The sequence below is a fragment of the Pleurodeles waltl genome, chromosome 3_1, assembly GCF_031143425.1.
Source record: "Pleurodeles waltl isolate 20211129_DDA chromosome 3_1, aPleWal1.hap1.20221129, whole genome shotgun sequence".
In the NCBI taxonomy this organism is placed as follows: domain Eukaryota; kingdom Metazoa; phylum Chordata; class Amphibia; order Caudata; family Salamandridae; genus Pleurodeles; species Pleurodeles waltl.
Genome location: NC_090440.1, coordinates 1,381,687 through 1,399,219, shown reverse-complemented (window position 1 = coordinate 1,399,219; position 17,533 = coordinate 1,381,687). Strand labels below are relative to the sequence as shown.

The following is a 17,533-nucleotide window of genomic DNA, read 5'->3' as shown; positions in this document are numbered from 1 at the left end:
ATGAACAAAATCGCTCTATATGTTTCCCATCACACGGGTGACCTTGGAGTTCTGGAATGTGGTTGGGTGTGAGGGGGAGCCTCACCACATTCCCCTCTCCCTTCACGCCCCTTTGGGGCAACTGCAAATTTACTCTGGGTCTGACTAGAACCCCCTTTGACAAGTGCTTGGAGGGAGGGTGCAAAACATTATGGGACATGTCCTCGCAAGGATCACTCAAATCCTTTGAACACTTAAAGGAGGATGTCCACCTCCCAGAGGCTGAAAAATACTGATATCTGCAACTACGTCACTGGCTTTTGAACCCTAAAATCAAGCAAGAAGGAATGAGAACCCTCACACATTTTGCAAAGTATCTCCTAAACTGCATGGACGATAAACATACGATTTCCATCATATACAACATGCTACACAATATGCACAACCCTGCTAAACACACATATCAGCGCACCTGGGACATGGAGTTAGGTAAGACACTAGACCACGATCAATGGGCTGAAATCGTGACTGTGGCAAACAACTATGCATCACACTCAGGAGTGACGGAAACCAGCTTGAAGATACAATACCAGTGGCATTATACTCCTAACTATCTGGCCAAACTAAAGGGTTCATAGTCCTTTCTGCTGGAGAGGCTGTCGGGAGGAGGGATTCATTACATGTTTACTTGGGTCATGCTCCAAGATACAGCCCTTCTGGACCTCAATACTGTCTGCAATAGAACACATTACATGATCTGACCTAGCAAGGTGCGCTGAGGTCATCCTTTAGGAGGGTTCAATTCTGACTGCTTATCCATTGTTTGGTTCACTGGGTAAACTGATATCCCACCTCCTGCTGGCAGCCAAACAAACCATCCTATGCCTTTGGGGACAACCAGCCATACCATCTGAGCACAAATGGATCAAAGAGTGGTTTCTCAGCATGGAGAAGTTGTCAAAACTTACATAAGGGGAGGAAAAAACAGTGACTAAAAAAAGGGAGACACCTCCAAGGCTAATTCAGTAGAGTCTACAGGGAGCTGTCATGCCCAAAATGCCCTCGACCACTGCAGCTTCTGAGTACCTTCAGGCTTGAGCACTATTGCAACCACAGTCTGCCAGCGTCAAAGGCTTCCTGGGGCCTGATGTGGCAGACAACAGACTCTAGGGGGCCTAATTTACAGTTGATATGACAACGCTACTCAATAAAGGGACCCAGGGAGCAGGAGGAGCAGAGCAAATGGCTTGCGGTTCATAGTTGGGACATCTATGTGTATTTACAATAATTTACAGAACCTTGAACGCAATGCCAAAAGGTTAATACAAATGTATTCAAACCTAAAGCTTGAAACTCACTTACTCTGCGGGCAGAGGTAATAACTACAAAAGCTGCCTTCCGTGTATGATTGCCAATCGTCACCTCAGAAGAAATCGTTGCCACCATGAAATCCATCCACTCAGGAGCCCCATCAGGCCCCTCCCTGACCACACCTACTCCAGAAGACTGCACCCATCAGCGTCATACTCGCACCCCTTCTGAATGCCTCCACCGCTTCTGTGACCTTCCCAGATGCTTGGAAACATGCGACTTTCCTCTTATTGCTGAAGAAATCCACCATGGACCCCTGAATGCTTGTCAACTATAGATTGATCTCCTGGCTACCATTCCCGCCAAGGTCTTAGAAAAAATCATCAGCAGGCGCCTCACCGAATACCTCAACGACCACAAACTCCTCAACTCCACTCAGTCTGGTTTCAAACCCAACCACAACACAGAAACTGCCCTCATTGCAGCCACGGATGACAACTGCATGCCTCTGGATGGAGCCGACAAGGTGGCCCTTATTCTCCTGGACCTATGTAATGATATCTGTATTCAATCACTGATCCACTGACTCCACTTTGCACTTAGCCTAGCTGCACACCGTCACATTGGTGACCACCAGTTCTATTCTGATTACAGTATCCATTTTTCCTGTAAGTTAGCTTTAAACACTACGCAGGTATTTTCTCCGTGCACGTTATGCAATGTGTTTTTCGCTCATGTTTTCTCTTTGCGTGTTCTTTATCGTTGAGGGCTATGACATAATATGGAGGAGTTGGAGGGATAAGGATGTACTAGGAAGATGTTTATGGTACGGCAGGGAACGGTTCAGTTTTGGGACAGCGCCTTCTTCGCCAGTTTCAATGTGTTTCTTTCTAAAGTGACCTGAGGTAGCCAGCATTTTGAACAATAATTCACATGATGGGAGGGGTTTTCTAGAATTCTCCTCTCTGGTTTGTTTAAGGTATATAGGAGACTGAAACCAGATTGACCGTGAACGAATTGAACTCGAGCAGAAACAGGGCGCTGGTGTCTGTTATTCCCATGAGGGTAGTTTTCCCTCTCTTCACGGTGGACTGGGTTCATGACCTGTTATTGCTATGTAGGAAAATGGCTCCCTGTTGCAGTTTACCCCCACTTTTTGCCTGATATTGATACTGACTTGACTAAGAAGTGTGCTGGAACCCTGCTAACCAGGCCCCAGCACCAGTGTTCTTTCACTAAAAATGTACCATTGTTTCCACAATTGGCACACCCCTGGCACGTAGGTAAGTCCCTTGTAAAAGGTACCAGTGGTACCAAGAGCCCTGTGACCAGGGAAGGTCCCTAAGGGCTGCAGCATGTGTTGTGCCACCCTAAGGGACCCCTCACCTAACACATTCACACTGCCATTGCAGATTGTGTGTTGGTGGGGAGAAAAAGGCAAAGTCAACATGGCATCCCCTCGAGGTTGCCAAGCACACACAATACTGCCTGTGGCATAGGTAAGTCACCCCTCTAGCAGGCCTTATAGCCCTAAGGCAGGGTGCACTATACCACAGGTGAGGGCATAGCTGCATGAGCAATATGCCCCTACAGTGTCTAAGTCTATTCTTAGACATTGTAAGTACAGTGTGGCCATATTAAGTATATGGTCTGGGAGTTTGTCAAAACGAACTCCACAGCTCCATAATGGCTACACTGAATACTGGGAAGTTTGGTATCCAACTTCTCAGAATAATAAACCCTCACTGATGCCAGTGCTGGATTTATTAAAAAATGCACACATAGGGCATCTTAGAGATGCCCCCTGTATTTTACCCAACCCTTCAGTGCAGGACTGACTGGTCAGTGCCAACCTGCTGCTGAGAGACGAGTTTCTGACCTCCCTGAGGTGAGAGCCTTGGTGCTCTCTGAGGCCAGAAACACACTGGGTGGAGGTGCTTAACATCTCCCACCTCCAGGAACTGTAACACCTAGCAGTGAGCCTCAAAAGGCTCAGGCTTCGTGTTACAATGGCCCAGGGCACTCCAGCTAGTGGAGATGCCCGCCCCTCTGGACACAGCCCCACTTTTGGAGGCAAGTCCATAGGAGATAATGAGAAAAACAAGGAGGAGTCACCCACCAGTCAGGACAGCTCCTAAGGTGTCCTGAGCGGAGGTTAGCAGTGCTGTAGTTCAGCCCACCACCTCAGAGCTGCCTCTATGGAGAAAAATGCCAAGGTATTTCGTGGGTCATGGCATCAGTCAATGGGTATATCTCAAATTTGCTCCAGATAACAGATAAACAGGAGTAGGCTCCAAATCGCACCCCCTCCTGAATGAGAAGAGGGAGGTTTATAGCAGGGTCCCGGATGAATAATAGGACATCGTCTGCGTACAGGGAGGCCAGTATAGTGCACCGAGGAAACCTCAGCCCCCGATCAAGAATGGCATTCCTGGTAGGAACGCACCAAAGGATCTGTAGATATTATAAATAGCAGTGGGGACAACGGGCAGCCATGACGAGTGCCACGAGTTAGGGGGAAGGTCCCTGACAGTGTGCCATTCACACGGACAAAGGCGAGAGGGGCCGCATAGAGCAAGGCGACCAGGCTTCAGAAACCTTTAGGGAGCCCCAGTTTTGCCAGAGTAGCATTAAGAAAAGGGCATTTGAGAGAATCTAGTGCCTTTTCGGCATCCAGCAGCACCGCCGCCGCTGGCAACGTCGGACCTATTCATTGATAACGGCAAAAATTGTACAAAGGTTTACAGCTGTCGAGCTGTGCGGTACAAAACCCGATTGCATACGAGATATAATTCGGTCCATCAAAAGAGCTAGCCGAGTTGCTACAACCTTTGTCAGTATCTTGCTGTAATGGTTTAGCAATGACAGCGGTTTATAAGATGCACTGTGCGGGCTTGCTGGCTTTCAGAAGCAATACTATCACCGCCTCCCTCAGAGTAGGGGGAAGGGTGCCCATCTGCAGAGATTCAGCATAAACCTCAATGAGGTGCAAAGTCAGGATATTTTTGTACGTTTTATAAAAGTCCCCCATGAAATCATCCATTCCTGGGGCCTTCGAGCCACTCAGAGCATCGATGGCCTGAGAGATCTCATCACAGGTCATGGGGGCAGCAAGATACTGCTGCTGCCCTGTGTCGAGCCACACCATGGCCACCTCTGATAGACATACTGCTAGTGCCAGAGAAGAGGCGCTGCCGTGCGAAGTGTATAAATCATGATAGTAAGTGGTGAATTCGGAAACAATGTCAGCGGTGGACATAAGTTCTGTGCCATCCGAGCAATCCAGTCTCGTGACATACGCCGCTTGGTATTGGGGGCACAGGAGGCGGGCCAAAGTGTGACCTGGTCTTTCGCCCTCTCCGTACTGGCAGGCCCTTGCATACTTACCGAGGTGGAGCAACCAGGGCATTGAAATTCATGCAGCAGTTCCGGTCTCGCATGCAAGGCCGCATGATCTATGTTCACTAGAAGCTGGCAGTGTATGTCGACTAGTTACTTCTCCACTCTGGCCAGGTCCCCCATAATAGCGCAACGGACCCCAGAGTGCTTCGCTATACAAACACCCCTTATGTATACCTTACATTTCTGCAAGCCATAACAGGACTGGGGGGGGGGGGGGGGGGGAGGGGTTTGGGGGGGGGGGTGGGGGGTGTGGTGCTGTACCATCTGGTGGTGGATTTGTCACAGTGCTAGTCGCAGGGTCATCAGAGACACTGGATTCATTTTGAAGCGCCTGGGGGCCCTGTGTTATCAAATGCCAGCTGGCATTGTCCCAGGTCTCTAGGGCCCATCCTGTCATTCAGCAATGGAGTAGCGCAGCAAGGGAACCCAGGGCAGGTGTCAGCGGTAATATAGGCAATCAGGGGCTCTTAAAGTTAATGTTGCCAGGGGGTGAGCGCGCGTCTCTAGGAACGTTTATGTGGAGGTATATCTCAGGGGTGTGGGTTGGCAAGTGCCCATAGCGCGTGAAGGACTCAAAGTTAGCAACCGGGGTGCTGCCGCGTTGGGGGGGCGGGGGGTATTGGCCTTGCAGGAACCACCCCCCCAATCACCCCTGGAGAGCAACCAGCGATGCAGGCAGCCATCAGGATCCAATGGTACAGGCCCTACACTAGGCCCGGAGTCCAGGCAGCACTGAGTGTAGGCCCGCCGGCCCAACCGCCGCTGTTCAGGGTGGACTGGCCTCCGGCGGCGCCCACCGCACACCGTTTGAGAGAGCTGCGTGGGCTGGCAGCCCCGTCGCGCACGGTCCGCTTGGACCTTTATGTGGCAGGCAGAAAGGTCAAGCCCACCGCCCTCCAGTCCTCACCGCCAGGCGGCCCTCCATGCCTGCCTCCAGGATCAACAGCAGCGGAAGGTGACTGGACCAGTCGGGACCTGGTACGGCCAGCAAGGGTGTTGGCCTGCCCTCAAGCTCACCCGCGTCCCATTGCTGCAGGACCTCCGAGGGGCTCGTAAGGCCTCAGCAGCCGGTTTCTCTCTGCCAGAGGCCCCAGACACTGGCACCAGGGCAATTGGGTCCCATCCGACCCCCAGCAGTTTCAATAGCTATGCTGGGTGCATCCACGGCCATTTAATCTGGCAATTTGCAGGCTTTGTGGCAGCACTCCTTAGAGTTTCAGTGCCGAGCGGCCATGTAGGTTGCAGTCCAGGCCTTGCACCCTGTAAACAATTTATTTGAAAAGCAAAGAATCATGAATATTGCTTTCCAAATTCTGCAAATATTTGCATCTAAACAGAGTATATTATGGGAACATTATATGTTGCCTCATATAGTTAAACTTTGCAGACGTGAGTCTATAACTTTTCATACTGGAACCACTGTCAGAAGTGCAGTCTGAGGCTTACAACATTTCCTTAGAGCGCTCAACCTAATAATAAAGGCTTTGCATTAACCGGTTCTGTGCCTTGGACGAGATGATCTCGTCCAAGGAGATGATCTCGTCCAAGGCTACAGTTCCCCTGTGCCTTGGACGAGATCATCTCGTCCTAGGCACAGGGGAACTTGGGGGAGCGCTAGCGCACCCCCCACCCCCCCCCCAGGCGGGGATGGAAGGGGAAGACCTTCCCCTTCCACCCCGCCCCCACCCCCACGGCAATCCGATGACGTCAGCGCACGCACAGCGCGCTGACGTCATCTAGTGTTGCCGGGCGCGCTGGAAGCCATTTGCTTCCAGCGCGTCTTAGGAGAAGGACAGAAAAGGTGAGTCCTCTCCGTTTTTGGGGGGCGGGGGTGGTGAAAACAGACACGGGGGGAAGGAAAGGGTTTTTCCTTTCCCCCTGTGCCTGTTTTCATAAGATTCCTGCTCCACGATCGCGGGCAGGGCCACCAGCCACCAGGGATTTTCTTTTTTGTTTATTTTGGGGGTGACCCCGGGACAATTATTTTTAGTATTTCGCCCCCCCCCCCCCCCCCCCCCCCCCCGGGGGGCAGATCCGCAGATTTTTCGGCGGATCTGCCCCCAGGGGGGGGGGGGGCCAAAACCACTAGACACCAGGGATATTGTTTTTTATGTGTATTTTGGGGGCGACCCCTTGGGCAAGGGTCCCCCCCCCTGGGGGCAGATCCGCCAATTTTTCGGCAGATCTGCCCCCGGGGTGGGGCAAAAACCACTAGACACCAGGGATTTTGTTTTTATTGTTTATTTTGGGGGCGACCCCTTGGGCAGGGGTCGCTCCCATGGGGAGCTATTTTTTCTTTCTGTTTCGGCCCCCCCGATGGCAGACCAGACATTTTTTGGACGATCTGGCCCGGGGGGGTGGAAGCACACTAGGCGCCAGGGATTGTGTGGTGTGTGTGTGTGTGTGTGTGTGTGTAGTGTGTGTTTGGGGGCACCCCTTGGGCAACGGTCGCCCCCCTAAGGTGGGGAAAAATCATATTGGCCATCTCTGCCCCTAATTTTGTAGGCCCATCTGCCCCCAAGGAGGAAAGAAACCACCAATACGGCAGGGATTTTTTTGTTTTGTTTTGTGTTGTGCTGGGGGTGCCCCCTTTGGGAAGGGTCGCCCCCTAAAAGGGGGCACAGAGGTGTTGCCCATTTCTGCCCCACTTGGGGGCAGATTGGCCAATTTTTTTACGCCCATCTACCCCCGAAGGGGGCAGGATCCACTTAGGTACTAGGGACAACTTCTAAGTTCTTGGTGGTGGGGTGTTTGTCAACTGGCAAAGTATTTGTATTTGTGATTATAACAATTTATTTCTTCTTTTTCTTCTAGTTCAACGCTTTTGCTTCCTTTGCTGTGGATCTTTGCGGTTTTGGCAGTAGTTGTCCTGTGGTTTGCATAGTTGCATGTTTTAGGTAAGTGAAAGCAATTTACTCCAAAGGAGTATTGTTGACATGCATGAATGACATGTTTGTAGGTGGTGTACTAAATGCAGTATTGTGTGTTTGACATTGTCCTTAGATTTGAGCACAGTGATGTTTGTGTTGTCATATGTCTAATTTGCTTTTTTCTTTTTAGTGGGATATCATTGGTGATTGCTGTGTCTGTGCAGAGTAGTTGCTTGGTGAGTAGCTATTTCAGGCAACTGAGTGGTATAATTTTTTGTAGTACATAACTCTTTGTGATAAAGCTACACTTTGTTTATTACTTATTTTAGTGCTAGTTGTTGTTGGCAATCCATTTGTTGTTAGGATCATGGCTAGCCGCAAAGTGACCGCTCAGCAGGTTGTTTGCATGCTCTTTGAGTCGTCTTCAGACCATGATTACGACACTGACTCTGCATCTGAGGCAGAGGAGGAAGCAGGAGATTCTGGAAGTGAGTTTTCTGTCCGAGAGTATTCTTCTGATGAGGAAGCTACTCTCAGTGCAGATGAAGGGCCTGTGTTAGAGGAGGACATTGATGTGCCAAGAGTGCAGCAGCCTGGGGCTGAAGGGTTTCCCATTGGAAGACCTGACACCTGGATTGCCCCAAACATGGAGCAGCCACAGTTACCTGCATTTACTGGTCTCCCAGGGTGTAGAGTTAATACGGAAAACGTTCTGCCTGTCCATTTCTTTCACTTGTTTATGGACGATGTATTTTTGGAAGAGATTGTGGAGCAGACAAATGTGTATGCAGAGCAATATTTGCGGGACAACGCTGCCAGACTTAAGCCTCAGTCTAGAGCTACTCATTGGGTTCCCACATATCTGGAAGAGATGAAAAGGTTTTTAGGTTTGTCTTTTTTGATGGGGTTGATCAGGAAGCCGACACTGGCTTCTTATTGGTCTACTAGTCCCTTGATGGCAACTGCTATATTTCCTGCAACTATGACACGTAATCGGTATTTGCTTCTTCTTCGTATGCTGCATTTTGTAGACAATGCTTTAGCCTTGCCACGAGATCACCCTGATTGTGACCGCCTTTTTAAGATTAGGCCTGTCCTTGATCATTTTGTGGATCGGTTTTCAGAGGTCTATGTTCCAGGCAAAGAGATAAGTGTGGACGAGTCTTTGGTCCTTTTCAAGGGGCGTTTAGTTTTTAAGCAGTACATTCCTAGTAAGAGGGCACGGTATGGGATTAAATTGTATCTGCTGTCAGAAAGCAGTACAGGATATGTGTATAATTTCCGGGTCTACACTGGTAGGGATTCCAGTACTGACCCTCCTGGTGGTCCGGCCACTTTTGGAGTTAGCGAAAGAATTGTGTGGGAACTTGCTAGACGGCTGTTTAACAAAGGTCACCATTTGTACGTAGATAATTTCTACACTGGAGTGCAGTTGTTCAAGGAGTTGTTTAGGGTGGACACTGTTGCTTGTGGCACAATCCGTTCTAACTGGAAAGGCTATCCAAGGGAGCTTTTCTGTAAAAAACTTGAGAGGGGACAGTGCAGTGCCTTGCGGAATAATGAGCTGCTAGCTCTGAAATTTTCAGACAGGAGGGATGTGTACATGCTATCGACCATCCATAATGAGAGTACTCCCCTGTGGCTGTTTGGGGTCAGGTTGCGGAAGTGCGCAAACCTGCGTGCATTTTGGACTACAATAGGCACATGGGTGGTGTTGATAGAGTAGATCAGAGGTTGGAACCTTACACTGCTCTTCGTAAGTCTTATGTGTGGTATAAAAAGTTGGCCCTACATTTATTTCATTTGGCAACTTTTAATGCCTTTATTGTATACAAGGATTGTTCACCTGAGTCAAGGATGACATTTGTTAAATTTCAGGAGTCGGAGATAGAAAGCCTTACTGTGGTTGAACCGGCAAGAGTTCCTAGAGTAGAAGTGGTGGAGGATGTGGCTAGATTGAAAGATCGGCACTTTCCAGATCACATTCCTCCCACTCCCAAAAAAGACATGCCCACAAAGAAATGTAGAGTATGTGGCCGGAGATTAATCCGGAGGGAGAGCCGGATGTACTGCCCCGAATGCCCTTTAAAGCCTGGGCTGTGTGTTCCCGGCTGTTACAGAAGATACCATACCCAAAAGAAATTCTGGGAAATACCTTGAGCGTAAGCTGTCTGTTTTATATTTTCATAAGTTTCACGGTTGGCATCTCTGTCATGTATTTAGTTAGAGCTTTTCTGTTTGTAGTTTTGTGCTTATTTTATAATTAGTGGTTTCTTTGTTGTTTATAAACAAAAAAAGTGATGGTGGTGTGCTTGGGGTGGCGCTTGGCTGGCAGTGTGCGTGGGGTGGCGCATGGCTGGCGGTGTGCTTGGGGTGGCGCTTGGCTGGCGGTGTGCGTGGGGTGGCGCTTTGCTGGCGGTGTGCGTGGGGTGGCGCTTGGCTGGCGGTGCCAGCCAAACGCCATTCCACACTCCCATCAGCTGGTGTGATTCTTGTATCAGGCATGTGGGCGTATGTAAGTGATGGGCCCTTGAGTGGCGCGGTCTGTCGATGTGAGTGTTGTAATGTGCTGGGCCCGTGGCTGGCGGTGTGAATGGTCTTGTGCGTGTCATGTATGAAAGGTGTGTGAATGGACTGTAAAGCGGTTGGTGCCTTGTCGCGGCTTTACAGCTCACGAGCTGTGAGTCATTGTTTCAGTTTTTTGCCTTTCAGTTATTAGCAGTGCATTTCATTTTTGTGAAATCTCTTGTTAAAAAATTTTTTATCCACTGAACCATCACTCACCCTCGTGCCAAATCCAACCAGTATGTGTGGTAAAAATGACAAAACCTGCTCCGCTGTAATCAGGCGTCGCAGCACACCGGTGATACGCTAGGTGCCTCGGGTGGGACCCCGATGATGAAGCATGCCACCAACTTGGTTGGTGGGTGAGGGGTCTTCTTCACCTAACTTAAGTGTGTTTCTTTTCACAATTTTAGTGTTTGGCACATCACGGACGTATGTGCACACATCAATATGATATATTACAAAAATACCTGTTTTTGGGGGGGAGGGCCCACCTATGTTTTTGGTCCTGGGTGCGGCCTTCATCTAGGGAAACCTACAAAACCCAGAATTTTTTTAAAACTAGACACCCCAAGGAGTCCAGGGAGGTGTGGCTTGCGTGGCTCCCCCAACATTTTCTTACCCAGACTCCTCTGTAAACCTCAAAATTTGCATAAAAAAGCATATTTTCCTGACTTTTCTTAGTAGGATCACCGCTCCAGCAGAAAATTCCTACTCCCCAATTTTCCCCTCAGTCTCCCAAGTAAAATGACACCTCACTTATGTGGGTCCCCAAAGCAGAGTCCGTCTAAAGATGTATAAAAGAATATGCCCTTATAAACTCGCTGTGCTATCCCCTCTATCTCTACAAGTTTTGGGCCTTATTCTGTTGCAGGCACCTGGCCCACCCACACAAGTGAGGTATCATTTTTATCGGGAGACTTGGGGGAATGCTGGGTGGAAGGAAATTTGTGGCTTCTCTCAGATTCCAGAACTTTCTGCCACAGAAATGTGAGGAAAATGTGTTTTTTTAGCCAAAGTTTGAGGTTTGCAAAGGATTCTGGGTAACAGAACCTGGTCCGAGCCCCACAAGTCACCCCATCTTGGATTCCCCAAGGTCTTTAGTTTTCAAAAATGCACAGGGTTGGTAGGTTACCCTAGGTGCCGGCTGAGCTACAGGCCAAAATCCACAGGTAGGCACGGTTTTCTTTCAAAAAATGGGATGTGTCCACGTTGCGTTTTGGGGCATTTCCTGTCGCGGGGGCTAGGCCTACCCACACAAGTGAGGTATCATTTTTATCGGGAGACTTGGGGGAACGCTGGGTGGAAGGAAATTTGTGGCTCCTCTCAGATTCCAGAACTTTCTGCCACAGAAATATGAGGAACATGTGTTTTTTTAGCCAAATTTTGAGGTTTGCAAAGGATTCTGGGTAACAGAACCTGGTCCGAGCCCCGCAAGTCACCCCATCTTGGATTCCCCTAGGTCTCTAGTTTTCAGAAATGCACAGGTTTGGTAGGTTTCCCTAGGTGCCGGCTGAGCTAGAGGCCAAAATCTACAGGTAGGCACTTTGCAAAAAAACACCTCTGTTTTCTTCCAAAATTTTGGATGTGTCCACGTTGCGCTTTGGGGTGTTTCCTGTCGCGGGCGCTAGGCCTACCCACACAAGTGAGGTATCATTTTTATCGGGAGACTTGGGGAAACGTTGGGTGGAAGGAAATTTGTGGCTCCTCTCAGATTCCAGAACTTTCTGCCATAGAAATGTGAGGAACATGTGTTTTTTTTAGCCAAATTTTGAGGTTTGCAAAGGATTCTGGGTAACAGAACCTGGTCCGAGCCCCGCAAGTCACCCCTCCTTGGATTCCCCTAGGTCTCTAGTTTTCAGAATTGCACAGGTTTGGTAGGTTTCCCTAGGTGCCGGCTGAGCTACAGGCCAAAATCTACAGGTAGGCACTTCGCAAAAAACACCTCTGTTTTCTTCCAAAATTTTGGATGTGTCCACGTTGCGCTTTGGGGTGTTTCCTGTCGCGGGCGCTAGGCCTACCCACACAAGTGAGGTATCATTTTTATCGGGAGACTTGGGGAAACGTTGGGTGGAAGGAAATTTGTGGCTCCTCTCAGATTCCAGAACTTTCTGCCATAGAAATGTGAGGAACATGTGTTTTTTTTAGCCAAATTTTGAGGTTTGCAAAGGATTCTGGGTAACAGAACCTGGTCCGAGCCCCGCAAGTCACCCCTCCTTGGATTCCCCTAGGTCTCTAGTTTTCAGAATTGCACAGGTTTGGTAGGTTTCCCTAGGTGCCGGCTGAGCTACAGGCCAAAATCTACAGGTAGGCACTTCGCAAAAAACACCTCTGTTTTCTTCCAAAATTTTGGATGTGTCCACGTTGCGCTTTGGGGTGTTTCCTGTTGCGGGTGCTAGGCCTACCCACACAAGTGAGGTATCATTTTTATCGGGAGACTTGGGGGAACGCTGGGTGGAAGGAAATTTGTGGCTCCTCTCAGAATCCAGAACTTTCTGCCACAGAAATGTGAGGAACATGTGTTTTTTTAGCCAAATTTTGAGGTTTGCAAAGGATTCTGGGTAGAAGAACCTGGTCCGAGCCCCGCAAGTCACCCCATCTTGGATTCCCCTAGGTCTCTAGTTTTCAGAAATGCACAGGTTTGGTAGGTTTCCCTGGGTGCCGGCTGAGCTAGAGGCCAAAATCTGCAGGTAGGCACTTCGCAAAAAACACCTCTGTTTTCTTTAAAAAAAATGGGATGTGTCCACGTTGCGTTTTGGGGCGTTTCCTGTCGTGGGCGCTAGGCCTACCCACACAAGTGAGGTATCATTTTTATCGGGAGACTTGGGGAAACATAGATTAGCAAAACAAGTGCTATTGCCCCTTGTCTTTCTCTACATTTTTTCCTTCCAAATATAGGAGAGTGTGTAAAAAAGACATCTATTTGAGAAATTCCCTGTAATTCACAGTATGGTCACCCCGGAATTCAGAGATGTGCAAATAACCACTGCTCCTCCACACCTTATCTTGTGCCCTTTTTGGAAATGCAAAGGTTTTCTTGATAGCAATTTTTTACTCTTTATATTTCAGCAAATGAATTGCTGTATACCCGGTATAGAATGAAAACGCACTGCAGGGTGCAGCTCATTTATTGGCTCTGGGTACCTTGGGTTCTTGATGAACCTACAAACCATATATATCCCCGCAACCAGAGGAGTTCAACAGACGTAACGGTATATTGCTTTCGATAATCTGACATTGCAGGGAAAAGTTACAGAGTAAAACGTAGAGAAAAATTGATGGTTTTTTCACTTCAATTTCAATATTTTTCTTTTTCAGCTGTTATTTTCTGTAGGCAACCCTTGTAGGATCTACACAAATGACCCCTTGCTGAATTCAGAATTTTGTCTACTTTTCAGAAATGTTTAGGTTTCTGGGATCCAGCATTGGTTTCATACCCATTCCTGTCACTGACTGGAAGGAGGCTGAAAGCACAAAAAATTGCAAAAATGGGGTATGCCCCAGTAAAATGCCAAAATTGTGATTCAAGTCTGCCTGTTCCTGAAAGCTGGGAAGCTGCTGAGTTTAGCACTGCAAACCCTTTGTTGATGCCATTTTCAGGGGGAAATCCACAAGCCTTCTTCTGCAGCCACTTTTTCCAATTTTTTTGAAAAAAACTAAATTTTCACTGTATTTTGGCCAATTTCTTGGCCTCCTTCAGGGGAACCCACAAAGTCTGGGTACCTCTAGAATCCCTAGGATGTTGGAAAAAAAGGACGCAAATTTGGCTTGGTTAGCTTATGTGGACAAAAAGTTATGAGGGCCTAAGCGCGAACTGCCCCAAATAGGCAAAAAAAGGCCTGGCACAGGAGGGGGAAAAGGCCTGGCAGCGAAGGGGTTAATGAACCAGAAATACAAGTTTGGACAGCATTAACATAAAGACACACATGTTACCTTTACTGCAGACAATGCCCTTTTCTGATCTATAATATAAATACTGTAAATTGGCAGAAAAAGGGTTTGTGCTGCAGGCGGTTGGGCCTACTTGTCCTAATGACAAAATAAACATGAAAACTTGCAGTCCTTGACCCCAAACAATATGTCCTGGGCGTCAGGCTATAGGAATTCCACATCCCTGGCCCTTAGTGGCCTTTCCCTATAGAATCCTGTTTGGCATTTGGAAACTAGGACACCACAATGCTCAGTATTACAGTGTGGTTGACAGAAGTACCTGGCGGGATGAGTGCTCGAGCGATTACAAAAGAAGAATGGGAGTTCTGCTGGGACAGTCAAAAGTGATTTTGGGCATCTGATGGCACCCTTGGCCTACAGTAAGGGCAGCAGCACCCTGGTTAGGGTAAATCGACACTATGTAAATAGGAGACGCTTCTAAGGTCAATGGCGGGTCTGGTGGTTCAGAAGAGTAATGCATCCCCTCCAGGGATCTGTGTTTGACCTCATGCTCACAGATTCAAATCCCAGGAAGTTCAAACGTCCAATGTCTAAATAAGGAGTACCACTGACTTGGGTAACAAAATACATCTGTTATTTAGCACCAAGATGGGTGAATACAGATACAGGTTATGTTAGATATTAAGGGAGACACTTATTTGAGGGATAACAGGAAAAAGATGGTTCCCGGTTAGTTGCTCAAAGGCAACTAGGTGGGCGATTCCTTCCCTGATAAGGAGAGGGCTGGGAGCATTGGGGGTATCTATGAAGAAATGATTTTACCTGAGATTAAAGGACAAGTGAGTTGTTTATCCACGGGAGTATCCCTGCATCCAAGAGCAAATATCAGACAGAACACCTCACACACATTCAACAGGCAGCTTTGGAAATACCACATACAGAGCACGTGGGTACCCAGCGCTCCCAGCAGCAAACACTAAATACTGCACACCAATTCAAAACAGCTCAGATATTCCATACAGCTGTGTACCAACGAGGGCACAACAATGGGCACATCTCCTGGACCTGAAACTCGGGTTGCAGAGCTGGGAGGAAGCAACATTTACTTAGTGGCCACTCAGCTCACAACAGTACGTTTCACTAGAGGACACTAGACAAAATACAGAGCACACATGCCGCCCACCTCAGACATTCCGTAACACTCAGCATCACTGAGCTGACAGCAGTACAAACACTAACTTCACACAGAAGAATACACAAGCACCAAAGCTACTCAGAGACACCAACAAGGTGGACCTCACTGAACCCACAGCTGCAAGCCACTTTTCGTAAGAAACAATTTACCTCCTAGACAACACATATCACAAAAACAATACCCAATCAACACAACCTAGCAAGGCTGATCCTAAAAAATACTGCGGATGTCACAGTATCATATCACATACCGCAATGAAGATAATGCACATACTAATCCTTCAGAAGGCACATACACAAATAGATTCGCCAATTACACACGTCAAATCTTTAAAAACATATGCAAAAAATATTAATTGCATCCACACTACTGAGGACCCAACTCAAACAAACAAAAAACAGACTATAGTGTGTGAGGCAATTTTCAAGATCAAAGTGTGAAGGTACAGGAACCCCACAGCGCTCCACACTAATGGAGATAGAGTGATTTACAAATCTCAGTTAAAATCTTAACATGCTATTTACAAAAACACATCTCTGGCAGGATATCACTGGTACGCTTGTGCCTGTAAAAAGTGTGGCAACTATAGCAGCTAAATTCATACTTTAACATTTCAGTTTGAAGACCACACTTTATTTCCTCAAATCTCTGGCTTCTTGTCTTATAGAGAAGAGTGAACCATGGAGTATATTCTTAGCTCCTTTTATTCCATCCCTAGAGGTTAGATTTTCTATTTTAAACTCACCTGAGGAAGGCTCAATGCTGGTCCTTATCTCCACGTCCTGGAAGTCCTCGGACCACATCCCTTCTGCTTCTTCGGGTCTCAATGAAAAGACTGAGGTGGCGATCAGAGGACCTGTTATGGAAATAGTATCAGAAATAATGCAAACTTTTGGTAAATAACTAAACAAAGCTGTAATGTTAGTATAGAAGAAATTGTAAAATCGTATATTAAGCAGTCACACCATGGAAAATCCATGGATACAGCCAAACGATCCAACTTCCACGTTAATCCTTGACACAAACTCAGTATCCTCCGACGTCACCTCACACGACTGACGCCCTCTCCTCCCTACCAGCCCACGACTATGCCTCCTACTTCTTTTGTCAAAGCTCAGTCAACAGACCCATTCTGGCCACACGCTTTCCAATGCTGATGTCTCTCTCATATATCTTCTCCCGTCTTGCACACTTCTGACTCCCCTTCCATACACCCTACTGTTCTCCCATATGTTGTACTCCGATCTCTGCCAACCTTCCTAGATTTTCAACAAAAACTCAGAATATACCGGAATAGAATGAATGAGAGTAATCAATACCTTCGTAGACAAAAGTGTTTACTACCATCAATCAATCAATCAATAATAGTATTTATAAAGCGCGCTATGTACCCGTCAGGGTTTCGAGGCGCTGAGAGGGGGGGGGGGGGGGGGGAGCGCTGCTGATTTAGCGGTCGAAGAGCCAGGTCTTGAGGAGCCTTCTGAATGCGAGGAGGTCCTGGGTCTGGCGAAGAGATGTGGGGAGAGAGTTCCAGGTCTTGGCGGCGAGGAAGGAGAAGGATCTGCCGCCGGATGTCTTGCGCTGGATTCGGGGTACGATGGCGAGGGCGAGGTTGGCGGATCGGAGTTGACGTGTTGGAGTGTAGAAGTTAAGTCTGGTGTTGAGGTAGGAGGGTCCGGTGTTGTGAAGTGCCTTGTGAGCGTGGGTCAGGAGTTTAAAGGTGATCCTCTTGTCTACCGGGAGCCAGTGGAGTTCCTTTAGGTGAGGGGAGATGTGACTTCGGCGGGGTATGTCGAGGATCAGTCGGGCGGAGGCATTTTGGATGCGTTGGAGTCGTTTGATGTCTTTGGTTGGGATGCCTGTGTAGAGTGCGTTGCCGTAGTCAAGTCTGCTGCTGACGAGGGCCTGGGTCACCGTCTTTCTGGTTTCTGTTAGGATCCACTTGAAGATTCTGCGGAGCATTCGAAGGGTGTTGAAACAGGAGGAGGAGACGGCGCTGACCTGTTTGGACATGGTGAGGGCGGAGTCCAGGATGAAGCCGAGGTTTCTTTCGTGGCTGGCAGGGGTGGGCGGGGGTCCGAGGACGGAGGGCCACCATGAGTCGTTCCAGGCCGAGGGAGTGCGCCCGAGGATGAGGACTTCCGTCTTGTCGGAGTTGAGTTTCAGGCGACTGTTGTTCATCCAATCGGCGATGGATTTTAGTCCCTCGTGGAGGTTTGTTTTGGCGGTGAGCGGGTCTTTGGTCAGGGAGAGGACGAGCTGGGTGTCGTCGGCGTAGGAGATGATGCTGAGATGATGTTGGCGGGCCAGTTGAGCGAGG

At 48.4% G+C, this 17,533-nt stretch overlaps 1 protein-coding gene across 1 annotated transcript in view; it reads right to left on the bottom strand.

Annotated features, from left to right (window-relative positions):
- The window catches only part of LOC138285943 (zinc finger protein Xfin-like), a 664,541-nt gene that overhangs the window by 559,731 nt on the left and 87,277 nt on the right, over nucleotides 1–17,533 (bottom strand). The window contains exon 3 of the mRNA XM_069226463.1: nucleotides 15,959–16,069. Coding sequence (XP_069082564.1) covers nucleotides 15,959–16,069 — 111 coding nt within the window. The remainder of the gene's footprint in view (nucleotides 1–15,958; nucleotides 16,070–17,533) is intronic.